At 57.1% G+C, this 21,961-nt stretch overlaps 5 protein-coding genes across 5 annotated transcripts; 1 reads left to right on the top strand and 4 right to left on the bottom strand.

Moving 5' to 3' along the window:
* Positions 1-1,568: 1,568 nt before the first annotated feature.
* Positions 1,569-5,146, bottom strand: B0I36DRAFT_360373 (uncharacterized protein; the record flags this gene model as incomplete). The annotated part of the gene is made up of 5 exons (XM_046158298.1): positions 1,569-3,029; positions 4,321-4,611; positions 4,694-4,771; positions 4,861-4,934; positions 5,023-5,146. 5 exons carry the CDS (start codon positions 5,144-5,146, stop codon positions 1,569-1,571), a joined length of 2,028 nt encoding a protein of 675 aa, XP_046015005.1.
* A 3,109-nt stretch (positions 5,147-8,255) lies between these two features.
* B0I36DRAFT_360372 (uncharacterized protein) lies at positions 8,256-10,334 on the bottom strand (the record flags this gene model as incomplete). Its single annotated transcript, XM_046158297.1, has 5 exons — positions 8,256-8,503; positions 8,653-8,799; positions 8,874-8,932; positions 8,999-9,097; positions 9,169-10,334. The coding sequence occupies 5 exons, from the start codon at positions 10,332-10,334 to the stop codon at positions 8,256-8,258; spliced, it is 1,719 nt and encodes a 572-aa protein (XP_046015004.1).
* A 1,036-nt stretch (positions 10,335-11,370) lies between these two features.
* On the bottom strand, positions 11,371-12,146 carry B0I36DRAFT_238691 (phosphoribosylglycinamide formyltransferase; the record flags this gene model as incomplete). Its single annotated transcript, XM_046149632.1, has 2 exons — positions 11,371-11,651; positions 11,741-12,146. The coding sequence occupies 2 exons, from the start codon at positions 12,144-12,146 to the stop codon at positions 11,371-11,373; spliced, it is 687 nt and encodes a 228-aa protein (XP_046015003.1).
* A 5,204-nt stretch (positions 12,147-17,350) lies between these two features.
* B0I36DRAFT_360370 (uncharacterized protein) lies at positions 17,351-20,173 on the top strand (the record flags this gene model as incomplete). The annotated part of the gene is made up of 2 exons (XM_046158296.1): positions 17,351-17,571; positions 17,773-20,173. The coding sequence occupies 2 exons, from the start codon at positions 17,351-17,353 to the stop codon at positions 20,171-20,173; spliced, it is 2,622 nt and encodes an 873-aa protein (XP_046015002.1).
* Positions 20,174-20,536: 363 nt separating this feature from the next.
* On the bottom strand, positions 20,537-21,795 carry B0I36DRAFT_285108 (6,7-dimethyl-8-ribityllumazine synthase). Its single transcript, XM_046151577.1, has 2 exons — positions 21,401-21,795; positions 20,537-21,272 (listed from the first exon to the last, which is right to left on the bottom strand). The coding sequence occupies exons 1-2, from the start codon at positions 21,604-21,606 to the stop codon at positions 20,876-20,878; spliced, it is 603 nt and encodes a 200-aa protein (XP_046015001.1). The 5' UTR covers positions 21,607-21,795; the 3' UTR covers positions 20,537-20,875.
* Positions 21,796-21,961: the final 166 nt, after the last annotated feature.

The raw sequence follows: 21,961 nt of genomic DNA, 5'->3' as shown, positions 1-21,961 counted from the left end.
GGTCGATTGTCACTCAGGTGCGATCAGCATATGGCATTGTATTGCAAGATCTGCCGTGTGTAGGATTGTAGAGATCCTCACGACTGTGTATGCCTGACACAATTCAAGAAATAAGAGACCTTAATGTGCTGCGAATCTAGTCGAGATACTTTACCTGAATCTTTCTGTCTAGTTATGACCCCCCCCCACAAACTGGTATTGCACATGCGGGCGTGAAGAGACTCACATATCTCAGACCACTCATCGCCTCCTACTACACTGGCGACTTTGCAAGACTTTCTGACAACATGTGTGCTAATTCTCGATGAGCGCTCTGAAGTCTAGGTTATGCCATCATCCCAATGTGATGAGTGCCCTATGACGAACCCAGAAGCCGTGGTCAATTCATGCTGGACATTTGCAAATGGCTATTACAAACCCATAACTGTTTCCCACCGGAGAGCACCTAGAGCTCACCATCTCCCATTCAGGATGAAACCACCACTGCCGATCAGTACGAGTTTAAGCATTAAGAAAAATAAAATAAAATCTAGGGCTTTGGGCCGATCTGAAAGAGAAATGGCAAACTTCAGCAGACCACCTCTCTGCTTCTTTTCTCAGACGGCATGGGTCCAGAACACGCAAACACCTCTCGTTTCCCCTCGTGTTCGTGAACTAGTCACTCACTGTCCGTAGGATGTGCTTTTATGGAAAATTATGTATTGGGTCTGGGTACCTAGGTATGTAGCCTGCCAGGTGCTAATGCACCCTTCGAGTGAACGGTAGGCAAGAGCGAGAATCGACTGCTCAAGTCCCATATAATTCAGATATGTATATATATATATACATATATTGTACGAAGACTGAACATGCCCCTCTTAGACAGGCAGGTGCCACCCACGCCAGCTGGAGACCATAGCAGTAATATCTCTTACTACAATCTTTCGTAGAGCAAGGACAGGCCGCCGGAGAATGCTCAGAGACTGGCCGATATTCGCGGAATTCGCAGACCACGCTGGTGGGATTGGGCGAGGCGAGTTTGGTAAGGTATGGAGCAGATCCCGAGGAATTTATATTACAGGTACGTTTATGTAGACAGGAAAGGAATACAACATGCTCCAGTTCACGGGAACTACCCGGGTCTAATCTGTTGACCTGTATCCTCCGGACGTGCCCAATGGAGCAACCCCGTTTTAATCAACTCCAGCGTTTCAAAGGAAGGCAGCTACGCCTGCTCAAACTCGCTTCGGCTACGCACAAAGACAAACTGCTCAAGGTTGGAGTCACTGGTTCTCAAGGCATTGGTTCTGGAGACACAGAGATGGCGGATATATACACACTTCTGCACATTCCTGCCTCCCGATCTCTGCTGTTGACCGAAAAGGCGGCCGATGGCAGGGCCGTCACTTACGATGCGACCGAGATCAGTCGATGTGTTGACCCCAAGAGAATGGCGTAAGGAATAGGAAGGGAAAGGCAGCTGGTCCGTCCTTCGTTTCATGAGTAGCCCTCCTATCACCCTGCCGCCACCGCAGAGCATTTCCTTTTCTCATCCTCCGTCTCCGTTTCCCTCCCCAAACGCCGCCCATTCAAACTTTCTCCGTGGCCGCAGCCGCCGCCTGTCTCTGGTTCCACTCCGCCGCCTGCCCGGCCATCCCCTCCATACTCGTGCACACGTGCCTGAACCCGATCCCGCCGTCCGCGATGCTCTTGCAGGCCGCGGCGTCCGTGGCGAGGGTATGCGTGGACGCCGTGAACACCGTGGGCTGGAGGGTGGCCAGGTCCCCCTTGGGCGCGGAGATGAGCCTCCCGAGGACCGGCATGTGCGCGGCAACGTCGAACAGCTCGACAATGTACGATATCGCCAGCAGCAGGGCCGGCTGCAGGGGCTTCACCTGGATGCGGCCCGGCGGCTCCGAGGTGAGCTTCAGGAGGTTGTACATGTCGGCGAATGCGGGCGGGGGCCCGGCGTCGGAGATGTTGTACGCCCGGCCGGCGCATTTGGGCAGAGGAGCCGCCCCCGTGGACGACGACGACGACGATAGGAGAGCGGCCTCGAACTGCAGGTGGCCGAGCGAGACGTGACCGCCGTGCACAAAGTTCTGGATAATGTTTGGCATCCATGTCGGGACCGTGCCCTTGCGCAGGACCAGCCCGACGGCCTGGTCGGCCTCGCTGCTGCCGTAGATGCAGTTGGCCGGGCGGATCGAGCCCGTGCGGAAGGAGGGCGAGTTGGCGTCGCAGACGAGCCGCTCGGCAACGGCCTTGCTGTGGGCGTAGTTGCCAAAGAATTCGGCGTGCGGGCGGACGGGCTTGTCAAAGTCTGTCTCGGCGAGGAACTGGCAGTTGTTCTCGTGCCAGGCGGCAAAGGGGCTGTTCCAGAAGCGCACGGGGCGGAGGCCGACGGACGAGGAGCACGTGTAGACGAGGACCGTGGCGCCGGCGGCCTTGCTGGCCTCGACAATGTTGCGCGTGCCGTCGACGTTGACGCGCTGCACGCTGGCGTACGTCCACTTGCTCCGCCTTCCGGGGTCGATCAGGGCTGCCGTGTGGAAGACGGTCAGCGGCAGGCCGGCGACCGACTTGGCCCACGGCCTGGAAAAGGCCGCGTCTACAGCCTCCCGCGACGAGATGTCGACCTGGGCAAAGTCGACTTTGGTGGCCGGGCCTGTGAGCATGTCATGCCGGCTGGGGCCCCTGAAGTCGACGACGCGAATGCTCTCGGGCGGCTGTCCACGAGCCAGCAGCTGCAGCACTATCTGGCCACCCACGCCGCCATATCCGCCCGTCACGACGTACCGCCGGTCGAGCTTTGGCGGGAGGTGTGAGGTCCAGTCGATCGGATGCTTGCTGATACGCCCGTATGTCTCCCGCATCTCGGTCTCCGTCCAGCGGTGTGGTGAGACGGCCAGGGCTTCTGGCGGCACGCCCTTCATCTTCCCGTTCAGCGACCACAGCCACGCGATGCCCAGCACCGTGAGCGCGAGCACGCCCAGGGCGGCGAGTTTGAAGGCGCCCATGGCTGGATGCCACTCGAACGGAGCGTTGTACTGTGGTGATGGTTGCGGTCACCGACCAGGCCAGTCGTAGAAGGTGCCGTCGACTCACTATTGCGTTGAAGAACGGCTCCTCTTTTGGAAATAAAACTTTTCGCTTTTCTGCTGGAGGTTGACTGTTGTCTGTTGTGCGTCAAGTACCTAGCGGGGGCTGAGCAGTCTTTGCTTCTTATAGTCCAGGGGAGCACATCTGAATATCACCCCCACCCTCCAATCCAGCAAGGAGCGGGTTCAGCCGCTGCCTCCTAATTGATATGCACTCTCGAAGCGCTATTCGCACCTCCCGCTCCAGCGGCAAGAGTCAGTCTGATTCGCTGGCCACCTCGGATACTGTGGATAAGGTTCCTCCATAGCTCCAGTCAAGGATGATGGTCGTAACAGAAAGTGTCTATTACCCCTGCATACGTCCCAGAAAGTTTTCGAGCCGATGCCACTAATTGAGTAGGTCTGCCTATCTGGCGACAGTGCCTGGGGGGCGCCATTGTGATGCAGCGCACTCAGCGTATGCAAAAGCACGTATGTACAAACATGTCTCAGAGCAGACAAAGTGGGAGCCTTGCCTGGTCCAGTCTGATCACGACATCCCTCGAATTCAGAGCGTCTCCAATGGTCACTCTCGACCAGTCGTGCAGCCTTGCGTGGCGTTCAAAGTTGGAGAAATTGCCGGGCTTCCCCACATCCAAGCAAGGATGGCATGCAATCGGCCTCGGACCTTGCTCCAACGAATGCGAACTCGAGGATACGTATCCGAGCTTACGATATAATGATGCCAATCGCCTGAGCCAGAAGCCAACGGGCACCACCACACCATAACCCCGCGATTCCATCTCGAACCAGCGAGCTCAACACTGATCGATGAGTCGCGGTATGCCTATCTCGATTCGACTGGGCGGTGATAAAGGCCAATGCCTCAGTAGCCGCGAACCCTTCAAGGAGAGAGGACTCCTCCGGATGTTTACTTGAACCAGAATGAAGCACACTGTCCTCGGCGGCTCGTCATGCAATACGCTCAATTCATGCTATGTGCTTCCTAAACTCATACCTTCGTCAAGACCGGGTCCAATCCACTCGTCGTGACGCCCCCACCCCAGTACCGGGCATGGCATAATGAAAACTCGGCCAAATGGTGCGACTGGTATCAACAAGAATAAAATCAAAACAATTACGCGCCGCAGCAAGAACACTCGTGTCCATCGCTGCCCAAGCTCTCCATGCCGGCCCACAAGTCACCACTCGCGTCTGGCCCAGCTACTACCGCTGAGGAACCCAGCTGATACGTTCAGACCATGTAAGCCATGGCGGCAATGGCAACAGCCGCGGCGCCGTTTCTCGCCTGCTGCATGTCAAGGACCATGGCAGCGTTGGGAGTCGTGGTCGGCGAGGTGGCGGGGCGAGTGCTGGAAGAAGCCGGGGCAGAGGTCGACGAAGGGGCGGTGGTGGTGGCATCAATTGGGCTCGCGTCCGTCAGGTTCTTGGTGCCGCACTTGTCGTCGATGTTCTTGATGCAGCCTTGCTGGACAGCCGCGTTGCCGACACCGGCAGCATTGCACTGCGCAAAGTTCTCCTTGCAGATGAACTATTGGTTTGGGCTGGGTGTCAGTAATTGCAGGGATAGGCGGGCTTGGATTATGAGCAAGATAGCTCTCAATGCTACTTACCCAGGGCAGAGTGTTTTGGTACTGAGTGAGATCGGGCGACTCATTGTTGGTGCAGGTGCAGTTGTATGTCAAGGTCGTCTATTCGCACAGGCATGCCATTAGCACAAAGATCGCATTTGATGGCATGTCGCCAACACAGGCGACGTCGTGAAGCAGACGTGACTCACCTCGGAGCAGTCGTTGGCAGCAAGCGACTGGCAAAACAGGCCACAGGCGTTCTTCTGGGCGACACACCACGAGACTGGAGGCAGGGTAGCTGGTTAGCATGGAATTTCGAGCACAACAACAGACGGTTGAGCTGTAATGCTGTAGTCCAGGAAAGAACGCACCTCGGTCGCCAAGCTCGACGCTGTTGGGGTTGGCGAGGGTGAAGATGTTTGCAGTCGAGTTGGTCTGGGCCGAGACGAGACCGACGGCCGCGAGGGCGACAGCAGCAGCGGTGCGAGTGAACATGGTTGCTGTCGCGGATCGTTGCCGAGCTTGACAGTGAAAATGTGGGTATGGAGACGGGCAGCTGTTGTGGTCTGCTCGAGTCGGGCGACAATGATACAAGAAGAGCGCGATGCAACAACGACGACGACGGCGACGACGACAGCGGGCGGGACGGCGGAAGACTGGAGGGCTATGCGATTGATGAGGGAAAAGTGAGGCAGAGGAGAGGAGAGAGGTTGGCTTGCATGGGAAGCAGCAGTCGGGCGCGGGCGGGCAGACGGCACGACCGGCGGCGCCCTCGAGCACCTGGCTCAACTTATCTATCGTGGGCTCCACCCCATGCCACGACCGGACTGGGCACCTTCTTCATGGATCCTGGGGCGGGCTTGCAGGCCACTGGACCGGCCATGGATGCGCTTGCAGGCCCGAGCTCGCCTTGCCGTAAGTTACGGAGCCGGCCTGGTGTCAGAGACATGTTTGATCGTGCGCCCAGCCACCACCCTCGACCACCGACCGACCGCAGCCACCCAGTTCTGCGTGGGTTAATTAACCATCGCAACCGCCCGCTGTTCACGGCACCACGATCGATCGTCACAATCCTCCCCGTCACCATTGCTGTCGCCGTCCTCGTCTGCCTCGTCCCTCGATTGCTGCACAGCGCGTGTCTTGGCCCGCGGCCACAACCCCTCTTGGTTCCCACACTACCTACCTTGGAGACAAACCTTGGAAGATAGCAGCACCAAGCAAGTTGGCAGGCACACAAAGTTTGAGGCAACCCAACAAAGAGCGCCCGCACGGCGCCCGCAAGAGCTGCCGACCAAGGCAAGGCAATGCCATTGTGCGTGGTGGTCGGGGCTAGTCCCGAACGGCTCCATGGCTTGGTGTTGACGAAGATGGCCCATGATGGATATCTCGACAGCCCCTAGCGTCCTCGGCCAAAATCCCATCCCACCTCGTCTCCACCCGCCGGATGCATACTGCACCGACCCTGGTCGCTCTCCAACAAGGTCTCGGCGGCGCGTTGCCTGCGCGACCGTGCTCCGGCGTCGTCGTGGCCAGCCACTCACCCGTCACCCTCCCCAAAGTCTCAGAGTGCGCACGCGGCGGCACCTACCGACGTCGTCACCCGCTTACGCAGCAGGCGCTTGCCTGTGCCGTCCGATCAAGTGAGAACAATGGAGTTGCGAGGCCGTTCTGGGAGAAGCGACGTTTGCAGGTCTCATTCCCAGTCACCGAGTGAGCACTCGGGACCACGGTCGGGGCCCCACGTGCTATTGTGACCCCCTCTCGGAAGCCCGCGAGACAGTCTTGCCAGTGTCAGAGCACGGACAACAGCGTCATTTTCCTTGGGTCCCGTCCAGGCCGCTGGCTTAGCTCTGACGTGCTGCGATGCCTACCGCTCCGCGTATTATCACCTCGAAGGTCCACATCTGCCCGCCGAAACGTGCTTTTTGCTCTGCTCATCCGCCGTCGTGGGATTGTGGGAACGCGAACTTATCTGCAGGCGGCGACGAGGGAGCATGTGCCAGGGTATGCCGCCAGAGCCATCCGCGTCCAATCGGGCCGCGTCGTCTGCAAAGTTCTCGTGTTCAGGCACTTTCTGCGAAGCAGGCGTGTGCATGGCCGCCTCCCCCTTCGTGACCAGGCAGTATCTGGGACCAAGTTCCTTTGTGGGAGGGCAGAACACCCCTCAGAACAACCAAAACCCACGTGAAGAGCAAGCGGTTCGAATGAATCTGAAGCAGCCACAACAATCTATCACGATGCATCGCCGGCGCACTCGTCTGGAAAGGGCAGCGCTATCCTGTTCGGGTCACATTGCTCATTTGATGACCCCGGTCTTGTGGAAGAGCCCCCTCAGGCACCAGGGGTCAAAGCTACCACGACCCCCGGCTCAAGTGCAGATTAGCCACACTTCGAGGTTGCCAAGTAATCACCATGGGGCTTCATCCCCAGAGTCAGACACAACCATAAAGACCTCATGCCATGATCGATGCAGGACTGTCCATTGTTTCAAGCTACGATCACTGGAAAAAATTATATGAGGACCTGACCTTGATGCATTGGACTGGGACAATAGATTCGCTCACCGTGGAGCCCTTGGCAGCACACACTTCCGCAGGCTGATCAGTATCCTCGCTTCCAGCGCCGGAGCCAAAATCGCGACAATCCATGTCCACATTACTGTACTTGACCGGCCCGCGCCAACTAAACAACCATGGCCGCCCCAATCTGAACTTCGGAGCACGTCCTCCCCCACAGGCAATCTTACAGCAGGGGGGGATTCAGTACAGGCCGGGATTTTCGACCCTCATGTTCTTTGTTCACCGCTTGCTAGACTTGCAAACCCTCGCGCTCTCGGCACCCGGGTCCGGAGACTTTGGGTGGCCCGAGCTGCAGGCTGTGACGTCGAAGAAGCTCCGCCATCCCCACAAAGCGAGTGGGCGGCCGCCTGACAACCGGAGCTGAACCTCAGGCGCAGGCCCACCACCAATTGATCAACAGAAGCCCGATTGCAGATTTTGGTGTAGCAGACTGTCAACGTTAGGCTGCCATTCAAGGCGAGAGACTCTGTTGGGAGGCTCGCGGGGAGCAGATCATGGCTCGGAACACTTCTACTCAATGTGGAGGACGGGCATTCAATACAAGAAGCAAGGCCCACGGTCCACGATCAGAGAGGTGTGCAATATTACCCGTGGCAGTCGGCCAAATTCGTTCAGATGTCTTTTTTCATGTCAGATCTTGAGAAAAGCTGCTCGCACTGTGGCCAGGACGCCAATCTCGCATACGTCCAAATGATTTCTCGACCGTGATGTTCGTGTGAACGATAACTATTTTACTGGGTAGTGGCTCACCGTTTGCGCTCATATCCTTTAAGGACCTATACAGATAATTCCGCTGTAAAAAAGGGGGGTGAATCAGAAACATCAATGTGCAGTGTTTCACAGGCATCTGTCCTTGATCGTACATAGCTCCTTCAACTTGACATCGGGGTAGTATCCAGCTCGAAAACGCGAGACCTCAAGCAGGTCAAGACACAAGCAGGTTATAAGAACAACCCAGGGCACATCTGCGAGTAAGATACGCATCGAAGCGCCCGCAGCCAGGCAAACCGGAAACCCAACCTCTCTTAGTGCCGCCGCATGTGCGTAGGCAGGTTATACGTAGCGTAGTCGGCGTGGACGAACGCGCGGTCGACGACGGGGACCGACTCGAGGACGTAGCATAGGGACTCGCTGACGTCGTGCACGTCGCGCAGCGTCGTCGACGCGTCGAGCACAATGTCGACCTCGACGTTAAGCTTGTCGCCCGAGTGATACGCCTGCAGGCCTTGGATCTGCTTGATCGTCTTGGCGAAGCGCATTGTGAGGTAGAGCACTACACAGGAGTGGAGGAATGGTGTCAGCGTAGGTGCCGCCTGATTGGCAGAGAATCGTGAACACAATTGACTATGATTTGTATCAAGCCCGACGCTTGGCAGAGACTGGAGTTGAAAGGCGGCAAAAGGGTAATATTGATGCACTCACGTGTGTTACGCTGGTCCGCGGTCGCGCTGAAGCCGCTCAGATTCTTAATGTGCTCCATCGTCGTGTGAGACCATTGATAGATGACGACGAGCGACAGGACGAGACCACCGACGGCGTCGAGCCACCAGATATTGGCATAGAAGCCCACTGAAGAACATGATGACGTTAGCTCTGCTTGCCCTTGAGAAAAGAAAAAACCAGGCATCATAGAGACCACGTACCAATAGGGAACAGGATGGATCCGGTGTTGAAGATTATGTCCGTCATTGCGTCAGACGCTCTGTTGGAAAGGGTTAGCAACCGAGCTTGAGCGTGGTTGTCTGGCACTGCTCTCTGTAATACTCACAACGCCTGGACACTCGAGTTTTTCACTAATCTGCACCAAAGCCAGCACACGCCTTTCACGAGTACTGTGCCTATCATGATACACAAGGAAGGGAGGTCCCTAGACGTTGTCGTACAGTTAGTATGCCGTTGCCAATCCTGCACAGGGCTATTGGAGGCGAAGCCACCTACAACGCAATGACCTCATGATCAGGCTCAAACAGTCTCTGGATCGACTGCAACGCGACTTGGGAAAACGCAGTTATCATGATGACGGAGAACACCAGCACGCCCAGGGGCTCTAGCTTCCGGCGGCCGACCGGGTATCGATACTGGTCCTGCCGGCTGACGAGCCAAGTCGTCGTCCACACGATAGCCGTGGAGAGAAAGTCGAGGATGGCGTCGACCAGACTGGCCAAGACGGACATGGAGGACACAGAAGCCACGACGGCGACCTTGCCGGCCAGGAGGATCAGGTTGGCGGTGAAGTTGACGTAGATGGCGACCATGACGATGCGGTCCGAACTGTCGAGGTCGTCGTCTTCCTCGAGCCAGGGAATGTCTGGCTTCGGCATGCCGTCGTCTTCCTCGTCCTCATCGAACTTGAACAACGGTGTCGTCTCCGTGGGCCGATAGATGTCCTTGGGTGTGCGCTTGACCTTCTTGGTCCGGGACGGCGCATCGATACCATTCTCGCCATCTGCACCTGCCGCCGCATCCATCAGGGATACGCTGGAGCTCCCAGCGCCAGAAGTGAGGCCAGAGACCTCGCCATTGCCGTCGGGGGACACAATGATTGTGGGCTCCTCCGAAATTGTGGCGGGCACCTCAACTCCACGGAACGAGCTCGGCGGCATGTTGTTGTACTCGTTGACAAGGTCGTGCGGGATACTGCTGTCGAGCAATCTGTCAATGTAGAGATACTGCTGGATAAGATAGTTTGTGCGCTCGTAGTACTCGCGGAGAGGCTTCCTGAAGTACTGGAGCTGCTCCTCGGTCTTCCAGTAGCGCTCCCAGCGGTAGCGAGGATTGGAGTTGCCGATGAGGCGCATGGAGCGCATCTGCTCGCTATGCAGGACATCATTCATGCGGCGCTCATCCGAGGGCGCGTGGCGCCGCTCACTGGCATCGGAGTCGTTGGTAAGGAACGGAGAGAGAGTATTTTCCTCGTCATCAGACACACCGCTGGCAGAGCTGTGCCGCCATGTGCTTCCATAGTGATGCAGTGAGGACTGGGAGCGGTTCCGGATCAGGTGGCTGAGGGTGCCTTGGCCGCGCGGTGACAACGGTGGAGGGTCATCTTGCAGAATCAGAAACGAGCGCCGGCGCCCGTTCCGCGATGACGATCTCGCGGCCATTATGCTCTTGCCAGATGCGCTGAGGGAAGTAACGGAAGGCCCTGGTGAGCTTTCGTCGCTTGCGAGCTCAGTGGCTCTCGCTCACGCACGCGACAAGCTCAATTGAGCCGACAAAGGTTGCTGTAGACCAAGCGCGCCGTTCTGATACTCTCTGGTGCGCGACGTTACAAGCTGGCCAGCAAGGGTCGATGCAAGCCAATAAGGCAAGGGACGTGACGTATGTCAGCCGGGGAGCCGTTCCGGCAGGCCCTGAGAGCCACTTGGGATGCGCGAGACTTTGACTGTAGCAAGAAGGCTTCGAGCGTTGACTGAGGGAAACAATTGGTGCTGATGGGAAGCTTAGAGTTCCCTACTTGCGTAGGTTCTTCGAAAGAGGCTGGGCGGACCCTGTTTCAACGAGTGCCGCGCCTTGCAGCAGCTTCGGAGCTCGACTCGGGGGGCCGGGGGCGGTCCATCTGATAAGCTTGAATGGTACCCGGCTCCACCAAGCAGATGTCGTTCCCTTCCGCCGAGTTCTTTTCCAGATAATTGAGTCCGCCTCAGCCTCTACACGTGTTCCATCTTCCGACGGCCCAAGATCTTGTCCAAATCTTGAAACTGGCATGTTCATGGGCTATCCAGCGAGCAGGACCTGGGGCAGGCGAAGGTTTTATTGTCGGCGTGAAAGTCCATATAAAGTTTCATCGACGCTCAAGTGGTGCACCTTAAAAGTAGTTTCATGAGAGGCATTGCTGGTCCGCCAGCTGGGCAGGTTTGCACATCCTGGCCAGGAACATCAGAACTGTGGCGTCAGCAGGTTCCACAACAGGACCTCCCCCTCTACAGAGAGAAGCGGGTGCGGCATGGTGATGATTGCCAAGATCTCTGTGGCGACGCGTCCCTGTGCTCCAGATGCAGATGCAGAACTCTGACGGGCATGCAGGTATGGATTGCCCTCCGTGAATTTTCGTACTGTTGGTATCTTTTCGAATAGCAGGTATTTCCGACGCACCCAGACCTTTTCCCTGAATATCAGCCACCTCGACTCCCAGTCCAATCATGATTGCTGTTGCTTCTGCTTTTTAGCTGTAGCAATCTCTGACGACAGCTTCGTCACCGCCCTGACGACGAGCTCGTGCTCGTGGCTGTGTAATCTGTTTGCAAAGTCGTCCAACGACTCTCCTTGCCTGCACTCAATCTCCTCGACGAGTATCGGCTCGCCCCGGTCGACCTCCGCGATCACGTAGTGGATCATGATGCCCGTTTTGTTATTCTCCAGCTTACCGGCCTGAAAGTCGCTGTATGCTCGCTCGATTGCTCCTGCGCCGTCGTATTTACCTGCCGTAGGGGGGGGGGGGGACAAACATAGTCAGCCACCTTTGAGCATTGTAATTGCTTCGAATTCGTGTGTGGATTTTGCGACATACCTGGCAGCGCTGGGTGAAGGTTGATTATCGGGACGCCAGCCGCCTTGATAGGATTCAGGAAGTTGACGGTGAAGACGTGCATCCAGCCCGCGAGGACCACGAGCTCCGGCTTATCCTGCAGTATCCGCTCGGCCAGCGCGGCGTCGTATGCTAGCCGAGCCTCCTTGAGCTTCTCGGCATCCTTCTCCCCAGCAACCTGGAACTTCTCGGCCACCATATTGAAGTAGGCCGTAGGTATGCCGACCTTCTCGGCGCGCTCGCGCGAGAACGCAGTCTTGCGGTTTACCGTGACCCGAACGATCTCGCCGTCGGCAATACGGCCAGAGGCGCAGGCGTCAATGATGGCCTGCAGGTTGGAGCCGCTGCCGGAGCAGAGCACGGAGATGCGTGTTTTGTCGGACGTCATCGTTGAGGCGCGTAACAGGGCAATGATTCGAGAGACGGATTGACTTTACACTGCCGCAGGCAAAGATCAGGGTCTGGTGTTGCTCGACCACGTAACTGCAAATGAAGTAATCGCGGGGTTCTAGTTTCCCCCACGCCAGAAATATTTCGAGGTTTTTCGTTGCGATTGGCCTTATCGCTCGGCAATGTGGGGTAGCACTACTCTGGCACGATCTCAGCCCTGCGTCATGTACACACTACTTGAGTACTTTTGGCTGCTCTACTCGAGCTTACCACAGCTCTTGCTTCTTGGGTAGTACAGGCATCGGGGTCAAACCTCCAAGACACTCGTCTCCGATACATCGCCAGTGCTGTGGTGGATGCTCTTGGACAGGCTCGCAAGGCCTTGCCGGAGCGCAAACCGGCTCCGATTTCCGCGCTGCCGACAGGGTCTACAGGCAACACTTTCCATTGTCACTGGGACGAAAGACTTGGATATCAAGCCAAGGCTGGAGAGTGTCTTGTTTGATCTCATGGTAGCAGATCATCCGCCAGAAGTGATCTTCAGGGTTGCAGGTTGGCATGAACATCGGGACATGCTTCGATACACAGCCGGCAATGCCTTGATTTGCATGAAGCCAAGACCAGCAGATCTTCTCCGTTCATAGCACTGTCTTCGTGTTGCGAGGAAATGCCGGAGGATGATCGTCCAGGCACAGCGCGCGGCGGAAGGGGATAAGGTTGGCTGGGCCCCAGAATAAAATCAGGCTTTTGCGAGTCCCCTGCCTTGCAACAGTGGTCCATAAATCGCATTGTCGTGTCGGCATGCCGGGTGCGATCTCAGGCGGGACCCGCTTTGGGTAGGTGACGATGGATGCTGGCTCGGCTAGATCGAGATGGGAGGCAGGAAAGTCGGCTAGTGGTACGAGATGGCAGGCCCCACGAGGTGCACCTTGAGACAAATCTGAGGAGCGCAACGGTCCTCTCGCACTCCGCTCCGGACCTGGCGAGATCGTGCTCCGCCGGAAGTGGCAGACTCGCGAGACCTGCCCCTGCCCACGGAAAGCCTCAATGCGTCTGAATGCAGGCACGAGGACCCCTGAGGGCGGACGAGGGTCCCTTGTTCCCGACGTGGGCCACCTGGGTCGAGCCGCTCAGACCCCAGGCGCTCCCGAAATTTTCGTGACTCGTCCAAGCAAGCGCTGGGGATGGTTCTGATCGTTGGCTGACGGATTCAATGTGAAAAAAGAAAGGAAGGCTTCCGGTGTGCTGTCTTGACGAATCTCTCACGAGCAGATATGAAGAGACGTACGGCCTTGGCGTGCGCATTCCATGATGCCTTGTCAGGACTACATGATCACTCTGCTAGGACTTGACGCGACGGGCATCTGGACAGACACGACTGGGACGTCATCGCCAGCCGACCACTCGTACACAAGGCTCGAGTCGTATGGCGACATGCCACAGAACATTGGCAGCTGTCGCATCTGGTCTACAAGCGGATGGCGCTCCAGTGTAGAGTCTTCTCCATTGGTGTTATGAGTGTTCTTTGTTATTGTCACATGCCCGCTGACATCAGGTGGACCGCCGTGAGGTAGTATTGGGCGAGTACAACGTAAGATGGGAAACCTGGAGTGGATATCCTTGAGGGCATTCCCTATCCTGACGAGCGTGTTCAACAGGGCAATACTCTGGTCGTGATCCATAAGACTCCGGGCTGGCGTTACCCACATCTCTGCTCTGGTTCGTGCGACGTGTGTCGTTTTTCCAAGTAGCTGCTGCAGCCGCACAGCCTCGACAAGTTAAACTGCGCCAGGCCTCCATACAGTGTTAACTTGGGTCACACAAGCGGCCCCTTGCCGCGGCTGGACTCGTGGAGTTCTGGGTGATCCGTGAGGTGGACGGGCTCCACTTGGCTGGGTCAAACACGCATTCGTCAACGTGCGTGGTGTCAGCGATACGAACGCATAGTCTCACAATCGAGCACAACGTACGCCGGGAGTGGATATGGACCGTCTCGTTGATCCACAATGGCTCAACTCCGCCGGAACGGACTTTGGTGAAAACGGACGTCTCGACCGCACTCTGCTCGAGGATACACTGCTTTGCCTCCTGCAGCGCCTTGCACGGCTAACGTGGACTGGAGAAGGACCAGAAAGCCAAGGGACGCACCCATGCAAGCAAGGGCTGCTGCCGAACCAACCTTGGGAGCTGTCTCCTGCCCGGGCACAAATACCAGGATCGCAGACCGTTGCCAATAGTTGCAACACATTAAAGCTCCGCGAGACCTGGGTTACTGGGTGTCTCTCAGGCGGTGTCATCTGAATCCAAGCTGGGTCAACCACCAGAGTCTCGTCACCAGCAGAAGCGTTACCGGAACAATCGCAGAGTCAATCGCCCCTGTTGAGTCGGCCCTCCAGCGAACACTGGCGCTGGCAAGAACTTATTGTGAGAGCCCAGTCCCCGCTCCTTTCCAGACAACGCCGGGAGAGATGGGAAAGGATACTTGCCTGTGAAATCTTCGGCTGTTGCCGAGTCTAGCAGGCTTCAAGTTCCAGTGACATTGGTTCTGCACCTGGTCTTGTTCCTGCCCGGCCCTCGGCTTCTTTTTCGATGTCGTCTTGGCCCTCAACTGCCAGAGTTGGCTCATAAAGAGCCCGCTGCAATGCGTGCTGGCACAACCGGCAAGCCCGACAAAATCAATCTGGCGGAACTGGGGCAATCAAGGTTGTGCATTAGCGAGCACCGAGAACCACATTTGCGCAAGCTGCACACCCACTTTGTTGGCCATGGTGGCGCCACACCACGCCGTCCCAGGTCAAATCTCCAGTGTCCCTGGCCGAGCACCAGGCTAAGCCCGGATACGAGCTAGTTGCGCAGAATACCCTGCCGGCGACGACAGCTCCGAAAATTGCATCCAGCTCAAACATTTGGTGGTCCATGCTGCGCAGATCTTGAGCTGCTACGCAGCACACGCCCTGATGGATAGGCAAATATTGTGCACCCATGGGCATGCTCTCTTCACTAAGAAATGCACACAACTAGCAGCATCGATGCATTCTCAGACATGATGACGTCTGGGGCTGCCATGGTATTGTCGTCCCCAGGCCTCCCTGCCCATCGTGCCTGATTCGCACAAGATCAGCGATGTTGATCGGCAGCATGCTTGGGGGGGGGGGGGGGGGATGGGAGCTTGGCCACCTTATTGTCGTCAGCCTTGATATTCAGCTTTGCGACAGCATTGCTCTGTTACATGGTGACCAGCAACCAAGCAAAACGATCCTCTGGCTGGTGTGTGGTTTCCCATATCTGCTGGCAGAGATGGTTCAAAGGTGACGCTTGACGTACATTCCTGGCGCCTCTTATCGTCATTGTTTCTCCAGATCGGACATAGCTGCTGAAACAGAAGCTAGACTGCGTCTCTGGCGACCGTCCACAACAGTGGCTGTCATCATGACAACGGGCTGGAGAACACGTGCGAAAGGGCTACGGCAATTGGAGCTAGAAGCTTCTCTGTGCAAGCAAGCTCACAGGTGAGTGCCCTATTGTAGACGTCGTGCGTGGCTAGGAACGAGCAGACTGCTCCTTTCAAGCACGGTGGCATGGCATGTGGCCAAGTGGTGTACGGAGTAGGATCTCGAATTCGCTTCCGGCGATCCGTATGGGATTGTATTGCATGGCTTTCGAGAGTCCACCCACTGTGCCAATAAACGAGCCGTCAATCCTCCTCGAGCCTCAAGTCATGCCTGCCTGATACTGGCGTCGCCCAATCGGCCCCCCAGACAGCATATTGTTGGCAGACAGAAGGCGGCGATGGCGATGGCGACGGCAAGATCAAGTCTGATACCGGTCGAGAACTGGGCAGGTTCCCTGCGTAATAAGCGGTCGTTGCTAAGGCTCGAGAACCATGACTTGTCAATGACCTGGGCAGCGGACAGGGATGAGGCGCTGGCAACAGCGGCGCGGCTCGAAAGCTCTGTGCGTTGGCTACGGGTGCGGGTGCAGGCACCCCACTGGCGCTGGCTGGCCGCCCGCGGATGGTGCTGCCTCACTTGGAGTTAGCGTCCTGCATTGAGCCCGGGCCTGCCTGGCAAGTGCACCTCTGGACAACAAAGTGGGCGGCGCATGTGCATGGCGCAACCCTTGGGGATCCCACGCGCGAATGGTCCGGCAAAGACAGCCCAGCCCAGCCTGGTCCTCCTTTCCAGCGACTTCCACCTACCCTACCGCTCAAAGCTGCACTCCCCTCTCCTTTCCCGTCTCAAACCACCAACCACTTGCGTCCGGACCTCTCCTTCTTCTGTGCTCGCCGCCCGATCCTTTGTGCAGACATAGAGGCTGCTTCTAATTCTTTCGCCAATATCCTCTTCCTAATATTCGGGCTCGCCCTCACGGTCTTTCCGGCTTCCTAACCGCCAAACCCCAGGCTCCCGTCTCCTGAGCTTGCTCGACTGCTTTCACAAGACGCGTCCGAGCTACCCACGTCGCCAGCCATTGCTACCTTCTCATCGTCTCGTCATTCAGATCGGCTGGCTGCCTCGCTACCGCCTACTCCGCATAATTAGCAAGATCACACCCATCGTTCGACATTCGAAGGTTCGACAGAGGGGCGTTGTCTTAATAAGGGCTGGGCACTATAGTTTGCTGCCATCTGCATTCTCCCAAAGGAAATTGTCTCGAGATGTAAGTACAGTGATCTTGACCAACGTCTTGATGGTTCCGTCATGGTGGTTAAGCCATGTCGCACAAACCATTCGTGAGCTTGCACAACCATTACAACCTCCTGGAATGTCCCCGGATGTGTCTAGGGCGGTGTCTCCCGCTGTGCCCTCAGCCCTGGCATCCGAGACCCTGTGTAAACCTCAGGAATGCCACTCGCCACCACGGGCGCAACCCGCTGGCTCGGGATCTGGGCCAGCGAGTGGAACAGTTCTTTTCTGCTCCATCGGGTTGCACTTCACACGAACGCTTCAAATGATTGGGAAGGCCGACCTTGATCATGGTACTGACGTTGCTGTCCACATGTACAGATCCTTCGGCTCAGGGTCTTTTTCACTGTACACGCTGTAGCGTACAGTATAGCTTGGTTCACGCCTCCAGGACGCCTCTTTGAGCAAAATTCGGATCGATCTTGAGGCCTGTCTTGGTCCTCGCCGATTGCCGAATCCTGATCAGCCGTATATGAGCTTGTAGATTTCATTTCGAGTTCTTCTCGACCTCGCCACAATGCCGCGCTTTCCCGTCAACTTCCGCCGGAAGTCAACCACGGCGGAGGACTCTAATACCGCACCAGCAGGGCCTTCTTTCCGCGTTCTGGAACGACCAGACTCGGGCGCTGGCAAGTCATTCGAGCACGCGCCGAGGATGGGCAATGGCAAAATTGCCAATGCGAGCGTTGCCGAATTGTCAATGGAGGACAACATCTTTGCAGGCCTAAAGAACAACCGGTATGTCACTCTATGAACGGATGTCTCAAACATTCGCTCCCTGATGCTGGCTGTGCGACGTCCACTCTGTGTTCCTGCTGCATTTGATTGGCATGCGTTGCTGGATGTCCGTCTTGCATTCCACCGCCACGGCCCGTGACACCAAATTTCTCTCGCTCGACCGTGAACGTTCCGTGTGTACAGTTTGCTAATCCGCATCAGGAGCAGTGGCGGCTCCAACACTACCAAGACAGCCTCGGACAATTCTTCTCGACACAGCAACGCATCGACCACGCCGTCATCGACTGATAACGGCGTTCCAGCAGATGACGGAAGAGTGCCGGGACGCAAACCCGTTCCCGTGCACTTGTCAGACAGCCAAGCTCCTCCGCGCAACTCTGGCGGCTTCCTCAGAAACGCAGGCAGAACATTCTCGTTCGGCAGTTCTAAAAAGAGTTCGCTGCCCCCCATCCCCGCCGAAGAGCCAGTGCCCCGAATCCCCAGCGAATACGCAGGATCGCCATCCACACCAGTTGGCCGCGCCCGAGCTGAGACCGCATCCACCATAACCACCGCAACACCTCCGCAGGTCGAAGACCGTGACTTCATGTTGGACCTGGGTGGCGACTTGAGCACAATGCTCTCCAAGTTTGATAAGCGCTCAAGTATCATGTCCTTGAAGGACCGCAACTTCTTGGGCGGACGCGGGAAGCAGCCTTCGCCATTGCACCTTGATAAAGGCGTTGCTGTTGAGCCGCCGCCGAAGTCGTGGAACAGTCAGACATCCCACGACGGCCTGCTAGGCTCAGGGCGACTCACTTCGCCGCGAAACATCGACTCGATGGCGCCTCCGCCTGTTCCCAAGCACACCATCGGCAGAGCTGCCGAGAGAGCCGAGGCCGAAGACACTTTCATGGAAGATAGCCTGGCTGCTCGGCAGTACCTGTCGAGTGCTTCGGCGCGGCCCCGCACACAACCTCAGGAGTCTTACAAGCCAGAATTTGAGGCCAACGACGAGAACATGTTCGCCACTTCCTCTGGACGCCAGAACAAACCGGCCTCCCGACTACCTCGCTCGTTCACGCAACCGCAAATGCCAACTCAAAGCAAGGTCATGACAAATGAACAATTCGAGAAGTATAGGCAGGACAAAGTGAGGCAGGAGCGCATGGGTGTTGCAGACAAGGATGAGTCTGATAAAGAAGACGACGAGAACTACGACGATGATGAGGACGAGGCAGAGCGCTCAGCCCAAGCCGCAAAGCAGCGACGGAAGCAGGAGGCACACATGGCAGTTTATCGACAACAGATGATGAAAGTCACCGGCGACAATGCCGCAAGCGGTCCTCGGCCAAGTATCCAGATGTCCATGAGCACACCAAACCTCGCACTCGGCGTCAACACTACGGCTCCTCCCGCGGTTACCCCCACGTCCGATGGGTCGGAGTCAGATGAAGAAGTACCCCTGGCGATTCTTGCTGCACATGGATTCCCAAATAAGAACCGGCCTCCCACACGTCTCACCACGGTCGGCTCGAATCCCAACCTCCGTGCATCCGTTGCGCCCTCATACTCGGTCGGCGGCGGAGGGCCCGGCTCGGTCGTTGGAGAGAGTGGCCCCAAGGGTCCCTTGCCTCCCTTCGCCAGGAAACTGCCCCAAGACCCATACCTTGGTGCTGGCCTTATTAACCAACCGCCACGGGAGTCATTCGCTCTGGGAGGGGGTGCGCCCCTTCGGGAACAGCAACCACGAGCTCTCCCAGTCGGTGGCTTAGTCGGAGTCATCGCAAACGAGGAGCGCTCTCGTGCGATGCGGCGTGGAAGCCCAGCAGCTATGGATCACAAGAATATGATGCCCAATGCCCTTGGCTTTGGCGGTGGCATGGGCGGCAACATGAACGGCGGGTTTGACCCCATGGGCGGCATCCCGCCTCAAATGATGTACCCGATGGGAGGCATGGGCCAGATGCAGCCGCCCATGCTTACACCTGGTGACCAAGCGCAGATCCAGATGACACAGCAGATGCAACAATTCATGCAAATGCAGATGCAGTTTATGCAGATGCAGATGATGTCCAACCAGAACCCGGGCCAGGCCGTTGGCAATATGCCTCAACAACGCCCGCTGAGTCACATGCCTCGTCAGTCGTTTTCCGGATCTACAATGGACATCCAGCGCCAGTCATTCCTTGACCCTCCTCGTGGCGATGCGCAGATGCGCACCATGAGCATGGTTCAGCCCAGTTCCGCGTCCTGGATCCAGCCACCGCAGCCCGGCTACGCTCCTTCGATTCGCCTCCAAGGTGGCTACACGCCCTCGATTGCACCCTCAGAGCGAAGCAACGTCGGGCTTCCAGGCCGCTACCGGCCCGTCTCGCACATGCCACCTGCAGAGAGAACTGAGCGGACGTCAACCATGTCTGGCGCGCTGTCGAGCTTGCCCCAGCACCCGATGAGAGACAACACCCCTTCACCGTTGGCGGGCAAGACGGGCGCCGACAATGATGACGACGATGACGACGAACAAGGCTGGGAGGCTATGAAGCAGAAGCGGGAGAAGAAGAAGGGTCTGTGGAGAAACAAGAAGAGCTTCGGTGCGGAGATCTCGGCTCTAATCAGCTAAAAGGAGCCCTCACAATCTGCTAGACGAATGCCTCCGCCGGTGAGCAAGGCTAGCAACGAATACCAAGCACGCCAATGCCATCACCCCCACTACCATCGAATCTACGCAGGAATAATCTATGGTGCTTTTGTACATCAGTTATATCATTTACATATCAACGGATTGGATAAAATTTTGGCAAGGCGCATAGGAATGCTTTCCATCTTGCATATGAATATTTCTAAGGAATTGGGGCGGGGTGCAAGAGGGTTGAGGCCGCTTATACGTGGTCCTGGATCTCCTGATTGCAGAAAACTCCCCGAGAAAGTAGCATTGACGGCGTCGCATACTAAAGCTATAACTATGCATAATTTAATACATCATAAGCATGCTTGCCACGCCTTATTCTTGACAGCTGGTTGGAAGAAATGATTCCAATGGCGAGTGTTGCCCGCCGTGAAAGCTTGGAGGGCTTTGTCTTGCTCGCGATTCCCAGAAACGGCCTCGGTCCATGCGGGCCTACTCAGGACAATTCCGACGCATTCATCCACTGCGTACTTCGGTGTGCTATATCTCGACTCACTGCGTGCCCGCTGCCAATTAGGGTGTAAATGGTCTCAAGTATTGCGTCTTCTGACCCAAATAGCAGCGTGATGCTGGAACTCGAGCAAATTCTATGGCTTTTGCTTCTTTTTGGATTATTTCTTTGGTTCTCTGATGCTTCTACTCTAGTTTGCCCTGAGCCCAGGCACCCCTCTTGACGCCAAGCTCAACAGCAGCCAGACCCCAATCCTCGCCGTGGTTGTGCGATCCGCTGGTGAGCCCGGCGCGGGCCTTGGCCTGGTCGTCGTTGAGCACGGTGAGGACGCCGAAGATGACGGGAATGCCGAGGTCGAGGCCCACGCGCATGAGGCCCTGGGAGACGGCGTCCGAGATGTACTCGAAGTGCATGGTCTCGCCCTTGATGAGGACGCCAATTGCAATGATGGCGTCAAAAGGCTGCGAGGAGAGCGTCGCCGAGGCGGACATGGCTGTCAGGTCGGTCGTGCTGCTGCCGAGCAGGTCGCCGGCCGAGGCGGAAGAGGAATGCGACTGTTGGACCTGCGAGGCGGCGTAGAGTCTGTAGGAGCACAGATGGCAAGCCTGGTGTCAGTGGATGTGACTTGTGAAGCCAATGGGTCTCTGTCCAAAATTTGGATCTCTGAACTCTTTGGTGGGAATGGTGGGGTTTGGAGGTTAAGCGCTCACCTCTGGACGGCGATGGGGAGCTCCCACGAGCCAGGGACGGACTGGACGACAATGTTGCCGTCCTTGACGCCGCAAGCCTTCAGCTTGTCAAGGGTGCCCTTGAGGAGGGGCTCGATGATGGTTGTGTTCCAGCGGGCGTGGACGATGCCGATGCGCAGGCCACTGCCATCGTGTTCCTGAGCCGAAGGGCCTTTGAGGGAGACCATTGTGATGGTGGTGGATGGGTCTGTGTGGACAATCGAGTTGGGGGAGATGGCGTCGTCGACAGTGTTCTCGTGGGTTCCTAAGATGGTGTGCAGAAGGCAAAGTGGACAGGGGCTGGTGAAGGTTGAGCTGGCGTGCAGCTTACCTCGCGAGACGTTGGCCGTGATGTCGCCCGGCCGAGCTCGTCGTGGGGGCGGGCGGGTGCAGCTTTCAGGGCCTAGTTTGGGGACGCGGGGCTGTGACGTGTGCAGCATGAGTCGCTGGGCGACGCAGATCCCGTTCCTGGATCCCCTGCCCAGGGGTGATGACACTGTGGGTTCTCCAACCTTTTCGATGCTCACGTCACAATCCTCATGT

The sequence above is a fragment of the Microdochium trichocladiopsis genome (assembly GCF_020744255.1).
Source record: "Microdochium trichocladiopsis strain MPI-CAGE-CH-0230 chromosome Unknown B0I36scaffold_3, whole genome shotgun sequence".
In the NCBI taxonomy this organism is placed as follows: domain Eukaryota; kingdom Fungi; phylum Ascomycota; class Sordariomycetes; order Xylariales; family Microdochiaceae; genus Microdochium; species Microdochium trichocladiopsis.
The sequence above is the reverse complement of the archived record's forward strand: the minus strand, read 5'-3'. Positions and strand labels throughout refer to the sequence as shown.

Coding starts and splice junctions, on each gene's coding strand:
- B0I36DRAFT_285108 (XM_046151577.1), bottom strand. CDS start 21,606: ATGGTCTCCCTCAAAGGCCCTTCGGCTCAGGAACACGATGGCAGTGGC. Junction 21,273..21,400: donor CTCCCCATCGCCGTCCAGAG/GTGAGCGCTTAA, acceptor GTGCTCCTACAG/ACTCTACGCCGCCTCGCAGG.